The sequence below is a fragment of the Macrotis lagotis genome, chromosome 2, assembly GCF_037893015.1.
Source record: "Macrotis lagotis isolate mMagLag1 chromosome 2, bilby.v1.9.chrom.fasta, whole genome shotgun sequence".
NCBI lineage: Eukaryota > Metazoa > Chordata > Mammalia > Peramelemorphia > Peramelidae > Macrotis > Macrotis lagotis.
Window position 1 is genome coordinate 214,740,838 of NC_133659.1, and position 23,600 is coordinate 214,764,437.

Here is a 23,600-nt window from a genome sequence, read left to right on the forward strand (position 1 = left end):
ACATACCAGTTTAGATCAAATGGAAAAAGCAGTCCAAAAGGCCAATGAAGAGAAAAATGCCTTAAACAGCAGAATTAGCCAAATGGAAAAGAAGATACAAAAGCTCTCTGAATAAAATAATTCCTTCAAATGCAGAATGGAGCTAAGGGAAGCTGAGAATTTCATGAGAAATCAAGACACAATCAAACAAAACCCCAAAAAATGAAAAACTAGAAGAAAATGTAAAATATCTGATTGGGTAAACAATTGTCTAAAAAACAGAGCCAGGAGAGGTCATCTATTTATTCTTGCAAGGCAAATGGGGTTAAACTCATTTAACCAGGGTCACACAGCTAGGTAATTATTAAGTGTCTGGGGCTAGATCCAAACTCAGGTCTCCCTGACTCCAGGGGCCAGTGCTTTATCCACTGTGCCACCTAGCTGCCCCCAGGAAAGATAATTTAAAAATTATTGTGCTCCCTGAAAGTCATTACCAGGAAAAGAATCTAGACTTCATTTTACATGAAATAATACAGGAAAATTGCCCTGATATCCTAGAAGCAGAAGGTAAAATAGAAATTGATGGACTTCACCAAGAAAGAGATCCCAAAATGAAAACTGCCAGGAATATTATAGCCAAATTTCAGAACTCCAGTCAAGGAGAAAATATTATTTGCAACCGGAAAGAAATAATTCAAATATCGTGGAGCTAAATAGGATAACATAAGATTTAGCAGCATCTACATTAAAGGCTCGTAGGGCTTAGAACATGATATTCCAGAAGGCCAAAAAGCCTGGATTACAACCGAGATTCAACTATCCAGCAAAACTGAACATTTTCTTTCAGGGGAAAAGATGGACATTCAACAAAATAGGAGACTTTCAAACTTTCCTTTTGAAATGACAAGAATTGAACAGAAAGTTTGATCTTCAAGTACAGGACTCAGGTGAAGCATGGGGGGTGGGACAAGAAGGGTAAAGTATGAGGGATTTAATGATATTGGACTGCTTGCATTCCTCTATAGGAAGAAGATACTGATAACTCATATGCACTTTCTTATTTACTAGGGCAGGTGGAAGGAGCATATATAGACAAGGCACAGGAGGGAGTTCAATTTGAAGGTCCAATATTAAAAAGATACAATTAATGATTGAGAAAGGAATGTATTGGGGAAAAAGGTAAAGGAGAAGTAGAATGGGCTAAGTTATTTCACATAAAAGAGAAAAGATAAAGCTTTTGCAATGGAGTGGAGTGCTGAGGAGTAAGTGAGCCTTCATTGGAAGTGACTTAGAGAGGAAATAAGATACACACTCAGTTGGGTATATAAATCTATCTTACCCTAGAGGAAAATAGGAGAGGAAAGGGATAGGAGAAAGGGATTGGGGGGGGGGGGGTAATATGTGATAGGACAGAGGAAAGATCCTGGGAGAGGTTAGTCAGATACAACACTTTTGAGGAGGTACAGGGTAAAAAGAGAAAGGGAATAGCATAACTGGGGGTGGGGAGGAATAAAATGGAGATAAATATAGCTAGCAATAGCAACTGTGGAAAAAAATATTGAAGCAATTTCTCAAAAGGACTTATCTATCCCAAAGACAGAGTTGATGGTATCTGAATAGAGACTGAAGCACCCTTTTTTCCCCTCTAACTTTATTTTATTTTTCCTTGAAGTTTCTCTTTCTTTGGGGAGGGGCCTTATGTTTACTTTTAAATATGACTATTGTAGTAATGTGAAAAAACAAGTGAAAAAAAAAAGGATTGGTTAGGCCATGTCCTACAGAATGATTCAAACTCTCAAATACTATCTAAGGTAATTATTTACACAATTCTCTACTCTTCTTTTTGAAACCCCCATTTCTTTCCTGATATTTGACACCAACCTTGCCTTAGCAGCCTTCACTAATCTTTGAAATTCTCACCTAGAATTACATAATAATAACAATAATAATGGAGCAATTATTTGTGATTCAGATCTTATATAGTGGTGCAGGGCAGGGGAGGGAATTAAATGCTGAATTTGGAGTCAAGTGAATCCCTGTTGGAATTTTGAATCTCACACTACCTGTCTGATCAAATTAAGTCCATTTAGCCTAGCTGGGCCTCAAATTCTTTATCTGTAAAATGAATCTGTACTAGATGACTCTCAAGGTCCTTTCCAACTCTTAAGTATCTGAATTCTATGATCATGGCAATTTCACTTTTGTCTTTGAAAAGGAAAGACTGCTCTTAAGGGCAAGTGTTTGTTACAGAAAAGGGAAGCAATGCTTTGGAAAGAGACTTTTACATCTGCAATGTACTCTTTCAAATTTCAGATATGAGATTTAATTTTTATTACAGGAGAAGGACTGGATGGCTTTTCCAGTTTCCATTAACTGTTTGTCTCTAGTACCATCATAGGAGAAATTAGAAGAAGCAGGGTAAGAGAGACAGCTTATTGGAGCTAGAGGAATTAATTTCTCTTACCTATTCATACTCTGTTCAGTTGTGAGCCACCAACCTTTACAGCACAAAGTGCATTGTACTACCAGCTGTGAGCTACTTTTTTTTAAAAATTGAGTGGGGAGGGTCAGAAGAGTTATATGAGGAATTATGTAATGAAGTGAGTTTGAATGTAAAAAGGAGATATAGAATATTCTAAGTTTTTATTCTAACTTGATTTATTATTTTAGCTAGTTATAAGTCTAGATAACTAGATATTCTGTTGAAAAAGTTAAAGTGAGGGAGGGAGGATGAGGAGGGAGGGAAGGCAGGAGGACACAGGAATAATTCTGACCTGGAAATCTTTTAAACTTTATTTCATTTTGACTTTGTTGTCATTGTTACAGTGATAAAAGTTACTTCAGCTTTGGTTTCTAGTAATTAAAACCTCTGTAAATATCAGGTTAGCGTCACTCCTTAGTGAGATATGTGCCCTATATTACTTTGGAAGATTAACACATTAGTTATCTAATGGGATAGCTGTAAATATTAGCATGGATGTGTTTCTCTGATTAACTTATCCTGAGCTATGGTTACCTAGTAAAGATCTGGGCCAAAGGAAAGCTTTGGGCACAAGACTGTCTTGTGAGTTTATGAGGAAAAAAAGGAAAATCTTAATACATGCAAGAACATGAAACAGGGAGCAAGCATGAGGACCTTGTGTATCTTTGTTTAGGGGAGATATCAAAAGGACTGAAGAGATGCCTAAGACAGATTTTACCTTCTAGAACTGCTCTAGGATAGAGGAGAAAGATTTGGGGGAAAGAGAGGTAAAGTACTGTGCCATTAAGAGAACAAAGGAAACTTCATTGTGAACTTTGAAAGAGAGCCTATGAAGTATATCTAACACAGTTGCTAACATTTAATGAATAACAAAATGAGTCTAGGAGGGTCTGAGTAGAAAATGTTCTGGAACTATTATATATAAAATTACACACAGAAATGAAAATAAATGATAGACTTCAATTAGAAAACATAATTATTTAAAGTTTTGCCTTTTTCATATTTCTGGTTGTCAAATACCTTGGTGGATGTATATAAGTATATATTTACCAGCAAAAGTTATGTGAAATCATAGACTGACTCATAGAGGTTATTTGACCCAACCCATGTGCATGAGGAAATTCTCCCTTCTGTGACATTTCTAAAAAGTAGTCATCCATCTTCTATTTTAAGGTCTCTAGTGATCATTTAGGTAAGAAGCAAAGAAACAATAGAAAAAGTTCAGAAAGAAGACTTGGATTCAAATTCTGGCCCTTTTTCTTGCTATCTTTGTGATCTTGGACAAGTCGTTATTCTTTCTGGACGTAAGGTATTTTTTTTTTCTGTAAGATGAGAGAAAATCTAGAAAAATCTCAAAAGTCCTTTCCCACTCCAAATTCTGTAAAACTTTACCTCCTGGGCCCATTGAGCTTTCAAATAGCTGTAATTTAAGTTTTTCCTTATAAGTGAAAAATAATTTTTTGCAGCTTTGACCAATTAGTTTTAATTTTGTTTCCAGGATCAAAATAAATTAATTTTAATCCCTCTTTCCATGCATGATAAGCCAAATACTTAAAGAACAATCCCTTTTCTTTTCTCCATATTAAAATATCCTCGGTTTCTTGAATCAACTTTCCTATGGCATGATTTTGAATCTCATCACTCTTTGTCACCCTTTATCTGGCTCCATTTTAGCTTTTCAGTATTATTCTAAAAATGTACTATCTAGAAGTAAACACAATATACTAATTGTGGTCTGACAAGAGCAGAGTAGAACAGGATAATCAATCACTTTTCCTTGTTTTGGCCACTGTGCAGCCAAAAGATTCCATTAAACTTTTTAAATGATTGAGTTCAATCTTGTAGGGGGGAGGTGTTTCATTTTGTTTTAGATAAACATTCTGTCATCTGTTGGCTTCCCCCATTTTATTGTTCCATCTTGAATTGTGCAGTTTAGTTTTCAACCAAATATAAGAATTACATTTATTCCTGAATAACTTTATTTAGTCTGCTCTGTACTTTTTAAGGAATTTGGTTCAGTAGTTATGCATGTCTGTGTTTTGCAGAGGCTGCTGGTGTGCCTGGAGGAATCCATTTATATTCACAACATTAAAGATATGAAGCTATTGAAGACTATCCTGGATATACCTATAAACCCAACAGGTAAGTTTTAAAAAAGCTTACAAAAAGAAAATGCTCTAAAGAATTCATGTATGGATGCTTTTCTCTTACATATTAAATTATGCTCAAATAGAAAATTCTCAGGTGTTTTTCATACTTGAAAAGCCTTAGCTTTTTTTGGTTTTTGAGGTTTTGCCTTGAAGCTTTGTTTTAATGATGATGAATAAAAATTGTATAAGGTTGTGAATCATATGTGAGGACAGTGTAGGTACCATTACAACCCCATTGACACTCATTTTCAAAAAAAGATAGATAGTCTTTTCAGGATGATTTATTTTTTATTTTTATGAAGATGATGTTGCCAGCATTTCAGAGAAACTTGTTAAGTTGTATACAAAAGTAATCATAAGAGTAAAGAAGTTTGAGATCAATCTGCTTTGTATACCAAGGAGAGGGGAAAAGATACATAGACTCTTAAAGAATTAAATTCATTTTTAGGAAATCTCTCCTCTCCAGAACTGAGGAAAAATGGAGGAGCACTAATGGAAGAGAGAAAATTGTACATATGAAATCTGTACATGGAGCTATATTAAAGCTTAAAATTGTGCTGAAACTTTTAAGACACCATTTATATAGTGTAAATCAATCAACAAGTATCTATTAGGCAACTTCTGTGTTTCACAGTTGTCTTTTTTGGAAAGGCAAAAGACAGTCTCTACCTTTGAGAAGCTTATAATCTAATGATGGAGACAGCATGCAAACAATTTTGTAGAAATGAGCTATATGCACAATAAATTAGAAATAATCAACAAAGGGGAGGCTACTAGAACAAAGAGGGATTGAGAAAGGCTTCCTGTATAAGTTGAGATTTTAGCTGTGATCTGAAGGAAGCTAGGAGGGAGAAAATTCTGTGCATAAAAGACCACCAGGAAAAATACACAGAATTGCTGTTCAAGAAACAGCAATGAGTCTAGATTCCCTAGATCAAAGTCATGGGGAAGTCTGACTTATAAGAACACTGAATTATGAAGGTATTGGTATATCAGCAACATTGGTTCTGCCCTTTAGGAAAATCACTTTGGCAGCTGAATGGAGGAAAGACTTGTATCAGAAGTTAGGAGGGACTTGTGGCAGACAGACCAACTGGTAGACAATTGCAATAATTTAGACCTGAGGAAGTGAGAGTTTGTATTAGGGTGGTGGCAATCAGAGAAGAGAGGGAGATGTATTTGCTAGATGTTAGAAAGTTAGAATTGACAGGGTTTGGCAACAGATTGGATTGGAATAAAATGTTGGATATAAGGGGTAAGAGAATGAATAGTCAAAGATCCAGTGAAGCTTTTTCTTTTTAAAGGATGATAGAGACACATAGATATTTGTGTACAGTGAAGGGGAGTGATGAATATTAAGAAGGTGGGTATGATAGAGGAGGAGAAATGTACCAGTGAAAATGAAATTGCTTTAAATCAAGGGTGCAGGGGCGGCTAGGTGGCGCAGTGGATAGAGCACCAGCCCTGGAGTCAGGAGGACCTGAGTTCAAATCCAGCCTCAGACACTTGATAATTAACTAGCTGTGTGGCCTTGGGCAAGTCACTCAACCCCATTGCCTTGCAAAAACAAACAAAAAATAAATCAGGGGTGCATGTAGAAGGGTTTGTTTTGATAAGGAGAAGGGTCACTTCTTCATGTGACTCAGGGGTAAAGGAGCTAATGGGGAGAAGCTATCTGGAGGATTTGAAATGAGGAAGGGGAAAGAAGAGGGGTTCTTGGTAAATGGCTTCAATCTTTTCAGCGAAGTAATTAATAAGATTCTTAGCTGAGATAGGGTGGAAGAGGGGATGCCAAGAGAGGTTTGAAGAGGAATGAAAAAGTTTGGTGTAATCTAATCTCTCTGATGAGTGAGATAGGAAATCAGGAAGATGTAAAAATAATTATATTACTGCAGCAAATCAAATTGAGATGATGTAACAATAAATTTGTAGTGGACTCAACATGGTGTTAGGACTTTCTGTAGCTCCATTCAATAGCACATGAATAGGAGTGAAGGCAGTGGATGAGAATAATAAACCAAAATTGGGGTTAATCAAGGCAGGATTAGTGATAGTGCAAGGAATTTGGACTGAAATATAGAGGATAGTATAAAGTTGACCTAATTCACCAAGGAATCTCCTCTCTTCTGTCTATAAGAGGGCTATTAGACTAGAATTAAGCCTTTCTTCTACATCTCAGGTATTTGTAGTCTGGGAATATGAGGGGTTCGGAATAAAAAAAAATTTCCTGATTACTCTCAAGAAAAGGGTAACTTTTAGCTACTATTACCAGCTTAGTTCTGTCCCTTGAAATTCTGGTCACAAAGGCCTTCAGAACAAATAGCTCTTTATTCAAGGAATCAGTAAACAGAAATTGGGAAGTTATATAGATTAGAATATACTAAAGAATTCTCACAAGTAAATGAATTCTCAAATTCGGATATCTTACAGAGACAGAACACTCTCATAGAGGGACTTGGATGTCTCAGGCACTGAAAATTAAGAGACATGGTAGAATTCTGCTTTCCCATATTAGTGGCTCAGAGAAACTCTCCATTCCACCATTCAAAAATCTGACCAAATCCCTCTTGAACTCTTTCTGTGATGTAATCTCCTCACACAGTACCCTGGCTTAGAGAGATCTCTCAGACGATCAGGAATCACATCTTCTTCATATACAAGCAGCAGCAGCAGCACAGGCCTTTTCTAGACTTGGGTTAGGTATAGGTTTACAAATGTTTACTGTTAATGTTATCATTATTACAATTGGAATACAGACGAGGAGGAGGGGCAGATCAGTATTCCACAAAAGGTAAACTGACCAAATTGACTGGGGAGAGTAATTGAAAAGTTTGGAAAGATAGGGTGGAATCAGATTGTAAATGAAGTTAATTGTCAGGTTGAGTTTTTATTTTATCTTAAAACCAATAGGGAACCACCATTGATTAGAGGATTGATGTGGTGAAACCTGTGCTTTAAGATTATTTTGTTTGAAGAAGAGAAGGACAAAAAGCCAGGAAGAACAACTAGAAAGTTCTTGCTGTAATCTAGACAAGATTAGAGAAGGATCTGACATGGTAAGAAGGGGATAGATTCAATGGGTATTAAGGGCTTTGGATAAACAAGACCTGGCCATGGAATATGAGGAATGAAGGAGATGGAAAAGTGGAAAGTTACTCCAACAGACATTCAGCCAAGGTGGCAGACCACCCAACCAGACTGAATAATCAAGAAATCCACTGAAAAACTAGTGATTTTCTTTTACCTTACAAGTTAGAAGCCTGTGGCTAGAAGGGAAAGGAGCCACCAGCAAGACCAGTGCCAACACAGATAAACAAGCCAGCAGCCTCCCAGTGTGACCAGAGATACATAAAACTTTCAAGACTCACAAGGAAGCAAAGAGGTGAAGGTCCCCTAGAAAAAGTTTTGGAGTGGGACTCTGAAAAGCTCCAGGGAGTAGCAAGCTGGTGGATAGAGGCTCCAGAGTCCCCAGCACTCTTTCTTAAGATGCTTTAGAGTAGGGGCGGCTAGGTGGCGTAGTGGATAAAGCACTGGCCTTGGAGTCAGGAGTACCTGGGTTCAAATCTGGTCTCAGACACTTAATAATTACCTGGCTGTGTGGCCTTGAGCAAGCCATTTAACCCCATTTGCCTTGCAAAAACCTTAAAAAAGAAAAAGGATGCTTTAGAGTGCTCAGATAATCCAGAGCTCTGAATTTCAAAGATCAAGGGGAACTTAACCAGGAATACAAAGATCACCATAGGAATCCAAGAGAACCGTGAGAATCCAAGATACAGAAAGGAAACTCTCCCAGAAGTAGAGGGGTCAACATAGGAATCCAGGGGAACCCAAGAAGTATTGGTACCTCTGTTCAGCAGAAAGCAAAGTTTGCCTCCCTCCATTCCCCATATCCAGGCAAATTCACGTTACATAAAAATCACTTTAGATGTCTATAAGAAACTGCAGATTTGTGTTTTTTATAGCTTGCCTTTTAATTAAATAATTTCTACTTCTAGTTTTCCAAGTTGTCCTTCATGCCTGTGCTTCTTTCTGACCTTCTGTCTTCACTGCATTTTTTTTTTTTAAAAGAGAAGATACCTCATTGACTTTGATGATGTTTGTCTTTCATTCTCAAAGAAGACCATGATATCAAGGAGACGATACCAATGACAGGCATGTGAACTGGATTTTGAGTAAGGGGGTCTGTGCTGAGTCACCAACCTCACTTTCTCTAGAGCCATCTGAGTCCAGCGGCCAGATTGGAGATGGCCCTGGATATGAGGCAACCTTCATTTCTTTCTGTTATCCTATGCTACCTTGTTGTTCTAACTCCTTTTGGGAGTAAAAAATGGAGGACCTCAAGGTAAATTGCTTCTATTCTGAGAACTTTAAGAAAGGAAAAGAAAAGATACAGTAAAACATATTCTTCTTGTAGAAAGAAGGGAGGAAGGAGGCAAGGAGATTTGTTTTTTCCCTTAATTGCATTGTTTGAAAAGGAAAATATAAAATCAAGAAGGAAAGAGTGGAGAGAGAGAGGAGGCATCACAAATGAACCTCACTCTTATCTAAAATGAACATACACACAAAAATTAATATATAAATTTATCAAATATGTCACACTTAACGGGCGATAATAACAAGTGGAGTTGGGGGTAGAGGTTAAACTGGAGGATAATACCAAGAAAACATTCTAACAAGGAGATTTTAAAAAGTGTTTTTTATTCTAAGGAATTCGAAGGGAATGTCCATTAATTAAGGAATGACTGAACAAATTAAGTAAATGAAACTGGAATAGTACCATGTTGTAAGACATGGTAAAAGAAAGACTATTTCAAAGAATCCTTTAATAGTACAAACTGATATAGAGAAAAATGAGTAGAACTGGAACAGTTTTTATAAAACATCAGTATTATAAAGAAAAAAAATTTTGAAAGACTTAAAAACTCTGATCAGTACAGTAGCCAACCACAGTTGCAGGGAACTAATGTTAAATCATGATATCCACCTTCTGACAAAGATGTGCTGGTATAGAGTAAGACTTATGTGCTGGATATGGTCAGTGCTGGAAGTTGTTCAGCTTATTCTGCATATTAATTATAAAGGTTTTATTTGTTTTTATAATGGAAGATGGAAGGCAGGAGGAAAATTAGATTTATTGTTCATTGAAAAAAATTACATTTTTTTAAATCACACAAACATCTATTCAAGGTAAGAAAGATTAGCAAATTTAAATAAATGGAGTAACCATACACAAGTCACAAATATATTGATTCTCAGAGAATCTCAATTTTATGTTCTAATTCCTAGTGAGTTTATATGTCAGATGAAAAGCACTTATCTAAATAAAATAGGACTGTCCATTTCTAATGTCATTTGAGTTTGATAAACAATTTACAAATAATATCTAAAAACTGCCAGTTCAGTCCATTTCTTACATAACAGTTAATTTCTTTAATTTTTGATAGTTATGCCTTCTTTTGTGTCAAAGATTGCATATGATTTCCTTTAAGCAGTTTAACCACAAGAAAATTCAGTTTCCTGATGGCCCAGCTCTAAGCAATTAAGAGACAAACCATTGGAAAGAGGTACCAACTCTTCAGCCATGGTAGTATTCACAACTTTTCATGGAATGTTGACAGAGTAACCCATTCCATATAGAAATATACATGTAAAACCAGGCCAGTAGTCATTTTGTTCCAGTCTGTTCACCTTCCTTAGACCATTAATGGCCAATTTATATAAAAGACCAAAGTTCTTCCTTATTCTAGCTGGTGATGGATAGTCACTGGTGACAGATTTGAAATCTTTAATAGTATAATGCCTGAAAAATATATGGCATAAATTAAAAATCCTAGGAATCCAAAAGGCCTGAATTCTGACCCCAAGTCTGTCAAGTGGATTATTGTTAGTATCAGTGAAATAATAGTTGACACTTGAGAAAATTTTTGTCATTTCTTTATATAAACTTTTAGTTTATATCAAAGCTCAGTTCCTAGTAAAATTTGAAGAGGAGGAACTCTGGCACAATTTTTTAGTCCACGCTTTAAAAAATGTGTATTTTCAGTTTAACATGATCTAAAAATTTTTCAACAGCTTATTGGTTTAGTGTTGGAACTATTCTAAAAGTCAAGTTATATCATTTTGGAATTTCTGATATCTTCATTGAGACTGACTCAAGAATTAGTGATTTTGGCTGGTTTATTTCTCAACATAATTGTTAAATGGGTGAGGTTTATCTCAGCCCATTATTTCCAGGTAGTGGTAATAGAAGGAATACTGTCTTAAAGATAGAAGAATTGGGAGTTCTGATTCTAACACTAACTTTGTTTTCTTCATTAGTCATTTGATTTATCATACTGTTTCTTCATCTGTATAAAGGGGATAATAGTACCTCACAGAGGTGTAAGAAAGTTCTTTGTCCCTTAAAAGTGCAATATAAATCAAATTCTTTATTATTGTTGTTGGTATTTGTTTTAAGGTTGGATCTATGATTTAGTTGTTATTGAAAATTCACTGTGAAGAAATATCCACTCCACTATAAGTAATGCAAATCTTCAGTTTATATTGTTAGAATTACTTGGGACAATAAGTTATTGACTTATGAATTCACAATCAGTGTGTCAGTGATGGGACTGGAATCCAGTATTAATGGTTTCAAGGCTGATTAATCTATCTACTGCTTGAGCCCTTTATTGTTTGTTCAGGTTATTGCTGTCTTGTTATTTTTATCTTTTTCAATGAGATTCAGATAGAAATCCTTTTGCTAGTCTTTTATATTTAGTGTTCTGTGGATTGTTGTATGTGATTAAAATATTATTACTATTATACTTTATCTTTCTCAGTCCTTATGGCTTAAAGTATTGGTCAGTTTTTAAGGTGCCTGCATATAAATATTAGATATAACTCTAAGGTAGATGTATGTTGGGGGATGTAGTTCATTTAAAAATAATGTGATTGGGGGCGGCTAGGTGGCATAGTGGATAAAGCACCGGCCTTGGAGTCAGGAGTACCTGGGTTCAAATCCAGTCTCAGACACTTAATAATTACCTAGCTGTGTGGCCTTGGGCAAGCCACTTAACCCCATCTGCCTTGCTAAAAAAATAAATAAATAAAAATAAAAAATAAAAAAATAAAAATAATGTGATTGTGAACTTAAAAAGTTGTCATCAAACACAAGCTTTCCATATTCAAAGGAGGCCAGAAAAAGAGGATTGCAAATGAAATTGTCTTTAGCCTTTTAAATTGTTTTTCTTTACAGTGTTACAGTATAAACTCTAGTTTTTTTACTTCATTCTGCATTAATTCTCAGAAGCCATCCTTTTTGCATTTTCATTACAGGACAATAATGTGCAGTAATTGAGTAGCTAGTTGGAATAGTGGATAGAGTTCAAGATTTGGTGTTAGAAAGACCTGAGTTCAAGTTAAGGCCCAGATACTAGCTATGTGATCCTGAACAAGTCACTTAACCCTGTTTGCCTTGCTTTCTGCATATAAATGAACTGAAGAAGAAAATAGCAAACCATTCTAGCATGTTTGCCCAAGAAAACCCCAAATGGGATCATGAAGAGTTAGATATGACTGAAACAACTGAACTGAACTGAACAATAGTGCAATAATATTCCATTACAGTTACATATCATAATCTGTTCAGTCATTCCCCAACTGATGTTCACCCACTTTATTTCTAACTCTTTACTATAGCAAAACAAAAAAAAATGCTACTATAAATATTTTTGTACATGGCTCAGTTTTCTCTGTCTTTAGATTCTTTGGGATATATACAAAGTATAATGACTTTCAGATGCAGCACTAAATTGCTGCCCAGGATGATTGGATCAATTCACAGCACCAGAAACAGTATATTAGTGTTATTTTGCTTTTCAGTTTTTTGATCATCACTGTCAACATGATGATTATGAGAACCTTAGAATTGTTTACTTGGAGCTTATTATAAAAAGAAATAAAGAATTTAGTATGAGAATAAGCCTAAATTCTCCCAAATTGCTTTCCAGATTTCCCACTAGTTTTTATTGAATAGTAAGTTCATACTCCAGTATTTTGTATCATGAAGTATTTGGAACACTGTTTCTATATCACATATACTTAGCCTTGATCAACTTTTCCATTTTTAACCAATATCAAATTTTTTTCTAATGATTACTGCATGATAATGTAGTTTGAAATCTAGACAATTAGGCCTCTTCTAACATTTTTCATTATTTCATTTCCTTCTAAATTTTCAACCCTATGTGCTTCTAAATGACTGTTATGAAACATAACATAACATATCCTTTGGTGTTTGATTGGTAGGGATTTGAATTTCTAAATTAGTTTAGATAGTATCCTTTTTATTATAATATTATAATTTATTATAATAAACCCAGCCATGAATGTCTCTTAATTATTCATATCTGTATTTCTTTAAAGAGCATTTTATAGTTTTATCCCTATTATTTTCCATGTATGTTTTGATAAGAGGACCCCAAGTACCTTTATATATTATGCAGTTATTTTGAATGGAATTTTTTTCAATCTTTTCTTGCTGGATTTTGTTGGCATGACATAGAAAAGATGATTGGGGAGGGGAGGGGAGAGGATTGTATTAATAATTAATTACACAAGGACAATTGAAAACTTGTGGCTACAAAGAAAGTACGGCCATAAATTGTTGGAAATAATGAATGGGATCCATGATATTCTGTGGCTTGAATGTTATATAGAATATAGTGTAGAATTCTACTTTCTAATCCATTCTATTATTTTTATTTGTTTTATGGTTAAATTCATCCCTTTCACACTCACTGTAATGATTAATTATTTTCTCACATCATATCTTTTTATAATATTTACTCTTTTCTTCCTGGATCCTTTTTATAAAGGAGTGAAAAAAGATGAAATTTTGACACTAGAAATTTATTATTGAAGTGGTCCATTTTCCCTGCACTGACTTTATTCACTAAACTATTTTTCTTTTTTTCCAGTTTTTTCTATTTCTTATTTCTTAATACTTTTCTGACATTTTAATCTCCGTTTAATCTCCATTTCTCCACCAAAACTAAAGTTTTTGCATGTAACTGTTCTTTCCTTGGCTTTTTTCTCCCTCTCCCCTTGCTTTGTCACTGCTTTTCTCTGAATTTAATGTTTTATTAAATGAGTCTATCTGTGTGTACCCTTTGTCTGGACAGATAAGAGTAAGGTCATGAGATGCCTTTCCCCATCTCTTTTTACATATTGTATTTTTCGTAAATATTTATTTCATAAATTCTTCATCATATCTTCTCTAGCATGAAAAAAAGTTCTCATACATCTGAGATGTTTTCTTTTATGATTTCCAGAAATATGTTTTCCAGGGTTTCACGGAGTGTAACTCTTAAATTGTCTCTCATTGACCTATTTTCCAGGTCGATTGCTTTGATAATACATAACTATAATCAGTGCTTTTTTCTTATTTTTTAATTGACTATGCAGTCTGCCTTCTGACCTCATTTAACTAAAACACTTCTCTCCAGAATTATCAGTGATCTTTTAATTGCCAAATCTAATGATTTTTTCTCAAAGTTCATATTTCTTGACCTCTTTGCAGTCTTTGCCACTGTCATTCACTTACTTCTCTTAAGAATTGTATATTACTATTCTCTCCTTATTCTCCTTCACATCTGACTACTCCTTCTTAATCTCCATGTAGCTCATGCCTGCTCACCATAGATGTCCCCCAAGCCTAGATGAAAGGTAGCCAGCATGGAGTCATGGTTTTGAAAACCAAAAAGTAAGGCACAATGACTGTCGGGAAGAGAATGAAGGCAGACTGACCTGGGACTTTGCATAAAATGTAGGCTCCAGGAGAAACTTGCCAATGGGATGGGGGTGGGGGAAGATGCTGAGGGAAATTAACAGGATGAATTACTAGTAGAAAGGCTTTGTTTTGAACTCTTGAAAGGCAAGACATCCCCACAAAGGATGCCAACTAAAATGTAAGCATTTGTATCATTATTTAATCCCCTCTAGTTTCTCAAAAATATTTATATTACCAGGTTTTTCTAGTTTTCTGTTATCCTTTCAAAGATTCTATTGAATTCTGGTCTTTTGATTAGAAAGGATAAAGGTCTACTCCCACCACTTCATGAGATTATATTGTTTTGCAAGCCAAAATTTCCCTGTTTCTTAGTCTTTACCTGTTGCCATTTAGAATATCATATTCTGAGTCTTTCTGTTTCATTGTATTTGCTGCTAGGTTTTATATGATCCAGACTATAGTTGTTTGATACTAGTTCTTTCTTTCTGGCCACTTGCAGTGTTTTTTCTTTGACTTGAAAGCTCTAGATTTTATCTATAGCATTCTTGACTGTTTTTAGTTTGGAGTGTCTTTTAGAAGGTAACTGGTGAATTCTTTATATTGTCAACTTGCCTTCTAGTTCTAATACATCTTCCAATACAGTTAATTGCAATACACTGCAAAATAATAACTTCTTTCTCATTTTCCCCATAGTTTGAGAAAGTTCTTATATATCTGAGATATTTTCTTTTATGATTTCTTGAAATATAGAATCCAGGATTTTTCTTTGGTTATGGTTTTCAGGGAGTCTGAATTTTGTATTACCTTGATTTGATTTCCAGGTCACTTGTTTTTGATAATAGATATCTAATTTTCTTTCATTTCTCAACCTTTTGACTTTATTCCAATATTTTCTTGTGTCTCAATTTAGTATTGTTTGCTCCATTCTATTTATCAGTATTTGGAGAAAGTTTTACATCTTCTGTTCTAATCTGTTTAGTCTTTTAATTTTTTTCTCTCAAAATCTCATTTTATTCCTAATTTCATTTTTTTCTTCTTAAAGTATTTCTTCCAACTGCTCTTTTAGTATTTGTGGCCTAGCCATTTTTTTCCTCCTTTGAAGTTCTTCTGAAATTTATTTTAGTCATTCTCTTCTTTTCATTTTACCTTTTGGGCTTATATTACCTCATAGTGTTTTTCATTGTGTTTAGTGTCTTCTATTTAATTATATTTTCAGCTTGAGATTTTAAATTAGGATTTTATTTTTGAAGTAGTCCTTTCAAGCTCTCTTGAGTAGACCATGTGTTTACTCCTGCATTCTGGATGCTATTGTAGATCTTTGATATAACTGATATTTGGCCCCACCCAGTTTGAATTTGGGGATTTTGTTTTAGTTTCCAGGGCATCATTGTAGGTCTAGACCTTGGCTTTTTCCTCCACTTTGCATGATCTTCAATTGATTCTCATCTCTGCTGTGACCCTGACAGGCCTCTGTCTTCTTAGCGACCATGTTGATCTCAGGCCTTCTTCAGAGTCTTCCATTGCTGGTATGCTGGCCCTGCCTTCTAATATGACTATAACTTCTCAGAGAGCAATGCTTACCCAAGCCCTATCCTGTTTCCACTAGTCACATCTGTTTCTGTGTCTCTCTTCATTCTTACAGGCTAGAATCAAGATAGCTATAGGTTAGTAATGCCTTGTTCAGAGTGTGGGATGACTTTAAGTCCATTTGCAGCAGTTAGTTGTGGCTCACCTATTCTCCCAACCTCTGGGAACTTGCCCTCAGTTTCAGATGTATTCAGGGTACAACCCTTTTTCTGCCCTCCCCTACTTCGGTACTTAACTATGTAGTTCTGGACAGAATGGAGGAAGTGATGTGTTTCTTATAAAAAATAACTTATCATTGGTCTTTCTGTGAGCCTTTTCAGATATTTGAGATTTCCTTGGGAGATGTAGACTTGTCCATATACCTTTGACACCACTAACTTACCTGGAAGGCCATGGCAGGGTTCATTTTTAAAGAAGATTCTAAAAGTATAGATGAAACTGACTACTCTTAGGGAAATAAAATCAATAGAAATATGGAATAATGGAAAGTCTGCTATACTGCATTTCTGAAGTAAAATAATCTGTTCCAGTTGTACTACATATTGGCCATGTAGCCAAGTCATTAAACTTTCTGATCCTCAGTGTATTAAACTTTAAAGTTAAAATAGTAATATGCAAACAGCCTAACTAAAAGTTCTTAAAAAATTTAGTGGTATGATGTATGAAGCACTATATAGGGTGTCCCAAAGTCTTAGTGCAGTTAAGCTGCTATAAACCCTATAATTTTAGCTATTAATGCTTAGACCTGGTCTAGAATATGTTGTCTGGAGGATATTTTTGTGTAAGAACTGCATAGTATTGAGTCATTCCATTTTAGCATTACATACTTTTGAAAGAGGACTTATAGCTAAAGGAGGAGACTTGTGAAACTTATTATCAGAGCCTCTGCCTAGAGAATATTGTTTACCTCCTGTGGTTTAACAGACCTTAATATGCTGTCTTAAATTTCGTCTCAGTTGAAAGATTTGTAATTATCTTGCTTTTGCCTTGGAAATATTGCTTGTTATTTGATCCTTTGTATTTGGAAATGATGTATGGACTTTGATTTAGAATGCTAGTCTCCAAAACTACTTTTACACAGTACATAGCAACCTACTTCTAGTCTCTTTCATTTCCAATCCTTCTTAGGAGCCTATTACCAGATTAATTTTTCTGAAACACCCCTTTTTAATGGAGTATTCCCACATTCAAAGGTTTCAGTGACTCTCCGTGACCTACTGACCTTTTTGGACAAAATCTAAACTAAGGCCCTTAGCCCAACATTTTAGGTCTTCAAAACTTGACCTCCATCCCTACAGATGTTTCCAGCTTTATCTCATATTCCTTACTTATACAAACTCACCACTGTAGCCAAACTCATCTCACTCTATGCTTGAAGCCCTAGTCTCCCCCCTCCCCTTTCTTAAATGTCACTCCTTTCCTTTCTGCTCTTCCTTTCAGTTGCCTTTGAGTTACCAGTAATATGGATCGGAAGAATGAGTGGGATTCCAGGAGCAAAAGTGGGTGGTTTCTTTGTTAAGGCAAGCACAAGAAATCTCCTAGGACACCAGTGGGCAGTAGCATTGCTGCAGAGCCTCCATTACATGTAACTTAGATCCAGGGCCCAACTTAACTATTTTCCTGCCATTGATTTCTGGTAGGTAATAAGAACAGTTATGATATTGATTATTGTCAGGCATAAGTGGAGGGGAGACCATGGTTCAGTTCAATGTGACTTAATTTTTTTCTGTGTTTGCATTTTCATTAGTAGATTACTATATATTTTACCCCTGTAAACTTTTTCTAGGAAATCCTTATCATAGTCAGCTAGCTAACTAGGGATATGGCCTTGTAATGACTAAATAAGTCATTCTTACCTGTTTATTTGTTGTTGTTCAGTGGTTTCAGATTCATCTAACTCTTCATGATCCCATTTGGGGTTTTCTTGTTAAAGATACTGCTATTTTTTTCTTCCTAGACTCAGTTTAAAAATGAGGAAACAGAGATTAAAAGGATCACACAGCTAGTAAGTGTCTGAGACTGGATTTGAACTCATGTCTTCCTAACTCCAGACTTGTCACTTTACCCACTCAGCCACCTAGGCATTTGCATTTCAAAATCCATATTCTGGTAGCTGAGGGGAAGTCAAATTTAAATTTACTGACTTCTTAAATTCAATGATGTGATATAAACTTCTGTGGTAAACGTTTGTTGTAAGAATATACAACTCCAAAACAAAATACTCCTGAATTCTTTTTTATTTGTTTTTATGTGGGATTTGTGTGTTTAGTATAAGGAAATCTAGATAAGGAAAGGTGTCCTAAGCAGATCACCACCTGTTTTGCAACATGTATAGGCTCCATGGGACCCTGAGAATGTATGTTGCCCTGGATAATAGAATCATGGACTTGAAACTGGAAGGAACTTTGGAGGCCATCAAGTCCAATCCCACCTCCCACCTTCTCATTTTGAAGATGAGGAACCCAAAACAAAGAGAGTTTGTGTCTAGGGTCACTCATTGTTGTGTCTGAGAATTTGAACCCAGGTCTTTCTAACCCCCGAGTCAGTGACCAGCCACTATACCATGCTTTAAGGCCAGTAAGTGTCAGATGCTGAACTTGAACCCAGTAGCCTTCCTGATTCTGAAGCCATTTCTCCAAATACTATTCTACACACCTTTAATTTTTAAAAATTACTAAATGTAAATAAAAATGAATTATTTTAATTCACTGACTTGACTGCATTGCACTTAATTGCCTATGTGGAAACTTTTTACCTCATGCAATCATCTAGTTCTTATCATAGCACAACATTTGGTTTTAGAAATCAGCAATAATATCATTTGACGCTTCCCTTCACTACATCAGGTTCCAGTTAGAGATTACTACCAGCTAGTTATGTTTAATCACTTGTAATTGGTGGCTTGTTACAAGAGATTTGTTTATAACCAACAAATGCAACTGAAGGAGAATGAGGAAGAGAAACTAGTACTATTTCTGAGCACCTGGGAATGGAATCTGAAAACATTTTTTAAAATTCCAAAATCTAATTGCTTTCCTTTTTGTTTTCCAAGATTAAAGTTAAACAAACACCATGTCCTTTCCTGGGGCATTCACTTTTTTAAGCCTTTGACTGGAATAAACTGTCCCCAGAGTACTTTCTCTTATTTACCAGTAGGTGATGCTATAGTTAGTTATTTAAATTGCTGCTTAGAAAGTAACATTTCTACTTTCTATCTATCTTCTTTACCAGGTTTGTGTGCCCTATCTATTAATCATTCCAATTCTTACCTTGCCTACCCTGGAAGCTTGACTACTGGGGAGATTGTACTTTATGATGGAAATACTCTGGTACGTTTACTATAACGTAAATTTTCCAAATATGACTATAATTACCTGTCTGTTGAGGCAGAGTTTTGTGGGTTGGGGTTTTTTTTGTTTGTTTTTGGGGGGTGGGGGTGGAGGGAGGGAAAGCAGAGCTGCACAAAGAAGATAAATAATATTTATCTTTGGAAATATGGCAGCCAGGACCAAAAAGTATTTTGCTTAAAATCCATTTTAAAGTATATCTGGGGATCATACACTGGAATAAATGGAAGTCAAGTAGGGTGTGGAAGGTGTGGGTATATGTGTCTTCTCTGTTAGAGAATGAGATAAGTGGACAAATATAACCAAGTAAACTCCATTCAGTTACTAGCAGAACCAAATAGCCTTTAATCAAATATGAGACAGAGTGAGCACTAACTTTGACATCTCCTACTGGGTGGGCTGTTTGTCAGTTGGAATTATTTCATTATGCAATGTCATAATTCTGGCCATACCTGTTAGCATTTCCTTCTTTTAGAGCCCATACAGTATAGCAGTGATTCTTTGGGAAGAACCTGTGAGACAATGGCTGTTCTAAAAAGACATTCACTTTTATTCAAAAAATATCAATTGACTTGCTTTGGATGAACATCTTTCTGAACAAAGGAAAGGATAGGATTATGATTGGAATTGGTATGCATGCTTTCCTTTTGCTGCCAATTTCATTTGTAAAAACTAATGAAGGATTCATTTTGTATACTTATGGCCTGAGTGGAAAAGGGAGAATGTCACAGGAAGTACAGTAAAATTGGTAGAGAATTTCAGATGAAGAAGAAAAGGAGTCTCTGCTTCTTCCTAAGTTAAATAAACCTTTTTTGTTCCTTGTCCTTAACAGAAAACAGTATGCACAATTCCTGCCCATGATGGTCCACTTGCTGCCATCACCTTCAATTCTGTGGGATCCAAGCTGGCCAGTGCTTCTGAGAAAGTGAGTGGGCATGACTACCTAACATGCCTAATTGTTCTTCTTCCAAATGTGGGGTGATACAAAAGGAAAGTTTGTGGCACTACATGGACTTCAGATTGCTACATTGTGACTGGCATCTGTTTCTGCCAAAGATAAGCTTCAGAATGAAGTTTCCTGGTATTGTCTGTCTATATCACAATCAACAAATGGATCTATTCAGCCTGAAAATATAGATTGTGTCTGCTGTAGGAAAGGTATTGTGCTTGGAGGCATAGGAGCCTAAGATGAATATGATACAGTCCCTGCTCCTGGGCCTTAAATCTAGAACTCCTAAGTCATTTGTGGGGGAATGCCATAAGAATGGTGGTGGAGTGTAATGGTAATCATTCAAAGGAAAGGGAGCTCACTTCTAGCAGGGGGAATGGGAGAAGTCTTCATGAAGAGCTGGCTTTTGGGAGCCTTGAGAGATAGTTCAGATTTCCTCAGGTAGGGATGAAGAACATTCTAGACAAGAAACAATTGCATGAGAAAAGGCATGCTTTGTACAAGAAAGATGCAAGTCATGTTTAGGGAAAGCCTCAGTGATAAAAAAAAAAAAAGGCTTTATTTTTTACTTCTGCCTAGAAAAGGGATATTAATAAGCAACAGAAATGGGGAAGTATTTACATGAAACCTTTAATGACTATGAAATGTTAACTTTGTTGTTTTTTTTTTTTCCCTAGGGCACAGTCATCAGGGTGTTTTCTGTCCCGGAAGGACAAAAGCTTTTTGAGTTTAGGAGAGGAATGAAGAGGTCTGTGTTAAATTTAAAATCCATTTTTAAAGTATATCGGGAGGGGGGTGGCTAGGTGGCACAGTGGGTAGAGCAGTCACGAGTACCTGAGTTCAAATCCAGCTTCAGACACTTAATAATTACCTAGCTGTGTGGCCTTGGGCAAGCCACTTAACCCCATTTGCCTTGCAAAAAAAAACAACCTAAAAAAAAATAAAGTGTATCTGGAAATCATACACTGTAATAAATGGAAGTCAAGTAGGGTATGGGAGGTGTGGAGGTGTCTTCTCTGTTAGAGAATGAGATAAATGGACAAAAGTAACCAAGTAGGCTCCATCCAGTTACTAGCAGAGCCAAAAAACAAAGAAGTTATTTTGACTGATCATAATCCAGCTATTGGAGATTTTTCCTGGTATGTGCAGAAGGGGGATTGGCAAGAAAGATTAGGAGGAGATTGAGTACATCATCCATAGGAATTTATAAATAGCATCCATGAAAGAGAAAAGTATTTTTGCTGGTTCCATGAAGAATAATACTTATGAGAAGAGAGTAGCAAAGCACCGTAATCGCGAACTCTGTCAGATTTTAATGGCATTAGAGCACCTGATGGGAATGGCCAATAAGAAAAGGAAGGAATTTTCCTGCTATTTTGGACATGATCATTGAATCATTTGACCTTGTAATTTCTAGTTAGTCAAGACTTACGGTAGATGATTTCAGATGGCATTAATATCTTTGTCTTCCACAAGTTATATATCTAGCCTCTTTCCTTATCAAAGAAAATATTCCTTTGTTCCTAGGTATGTGAATATCAACTCTCTAGTTTTCAGCATGGACTCACAATTCCTCTGCGCATCCAGCAACACAGAAACAGTGCACATCTTCAAACTGGACAGCCTTACTTCCAGGCAAGTTATCACATTGGAAGTTGGTTAAAGCCACATCCTCTTCAAACTCCTCTCCAAGCAAATGACCCTAATTGCCAAATCCTTTTTTTTCCCCCAAACTAAAACCCAAAAAAAAGCACAATTTAACCTGAAGATATTTTGGTCCCTAACAAGTGAATGTTATTGCCTTTGATTAGCATAAAAGCCACCTTATATTTCCTTAAGTCAGAAAAATGACATGTCCCTTATACTTGATAAAGTAGCTGATAGAAATAGGTGAAAATCATACTAGATTTCGGAGATACCCCTGAATGTGACAAGGCCGGAAGTTGCAGAATTTTATTAATGTCAGAAACATCTTAGAACTTTTTATGACTTCATTTCCTTAGCCAGTATAATATTTTTGTTTTTGTTTTTTGAAGGGGGGGTAGGTTTGTGGGGCATTGGGGTTAAGTGACTTGCCCAAGTAAATATCATGTGTTTGAGGCCAGATTGGAACTCAAGTCCTCCTAATTCCAAAATTGGCACTTTATCCATTTTGCTCCCCAACTGTCCCATACGAAGTAGAATGTAAGTATCAGGTTATATTTGTTATATATCTCTTGGATACACAGGCCTATACTACAGGCTTTTCTTGGTTTTTCCTGACTGCCTACTGTTTCTGGTGAATATGATACAGTGGACAGTATTTGAACAATTTAGGAAATCCTAAGAATAACAAAATTCTCAAGGAATTGTTGAAAACCTTAACAAAATTGGCCAGAGTTGGTCACTGCTAAACATACTCTCTCCCCCCATATCTCCTCTCCTTCCTCTGTCTTTCATTCCCCCCCCCTTCTCTCATTCTCACTCTCTCACAGCAACCTCCCTCAGGGCTGTTGCAAAGGACCTACTTTATTTTTTAATGAATTTTTAATTATTTTTAATATATTAAATAAACATTTCCATAACATTTGAAGTATAATTTAAAAAATGATTGCACACAAAATAGCAAATCTGTTATGTACAATTTGCTATAATAAAGTTATCATGTAAATTTCTTTTTTCTTGGGGCGGCTAGGTGGCGCAGTGGCTAAAGCACTGGCCCTGGAGTCAGGAGTACCTGCGTTCAAATCTGGCCTCAGACACTTAATTACCTAGCCATGTGGTCTTGGGCAAGCCACTTAACCCCATTGCCTTGGGGGAAAAAAAAAGATCTAAAAATTTCTTTTTTCTCCTCCTACCCTTAAAGATGGTTACCCTTAGACATAAATATGTATATGTATGTAAAATCATTCTTTACATGCTTCTATTTATCAGTCCTTTCTCTGGGTACAGATAGCTTCTTCCTTTATAGATCTTTTGTAGTTAATTTGACATTTATAATAATCAAAATGACTTATGCACTCAAGTTATTCTTAAAACAATATTATTACATAAGGTTCTGTTCATTTCACTCAGTATTTCATGCAAGTCTTTTCATGTTTTGCTAAAATCATTGAGCTGATCATTTCTAATAGCACGTAGTATTCCATCACAATCATATACCACAACTTGTTTCCCAGTTGATAGGCATCCCTGCAATTTCCAGCTCTTTGCCACCACAAAGAGAGCTGCTTTAAATATTTTAGAACATATAGGTTCTTTTCCTTTTTCCCTAATCATCTGTGAAAATAGACCTTCTGGGTCAAAGAATATAAGTTTAATAACTCTTTGGTATAATTCTAAATTATTCTTCAAA

The 23,600-nt window shown here is 35.7% G+C and overlaps 1 protein-coding gene across 2 annotated transcripts in view; it reads left to right on the forward strand.

Annotated features, from left to right (window-relative positions):
- The window catches only part of WIPI1 (WD repeat domain, phosphoinositide interacting 1), a 54,108-nt gene that overhangs the window by 20,616 nt on the left and 9,892 nt on the right, over positions 1 to 23,600 (forward strand). For both annotated transcript variants that reach the window (XM_074224726.1, XM_074224727.1), the window contains exons 4-8: positions 4,507 to 4,603; positions 19,202 to 19,299; positions 20,150 to 20,242; positions 20,944 to 21,014; positions 21,794 to 21,901. In XM_074224726.1, coding sequence (XP_074080827.1) covers positions 4,507 to 4,603; positions 19,202 to 19,299; positions 20,150 to 20,242; positions 20,944 to 21,014; positions 21,794 to 21,901 — 467 coding nt within the window. The remainder of the gene's footprint in view (positions 1 to 4,506; positions 4,604 to 19,201; positions 19,300 to 20,149; positions 20,243 to 20,943; positions 21,015 to 21,793; positions 21,902 to 23,600) is intronic.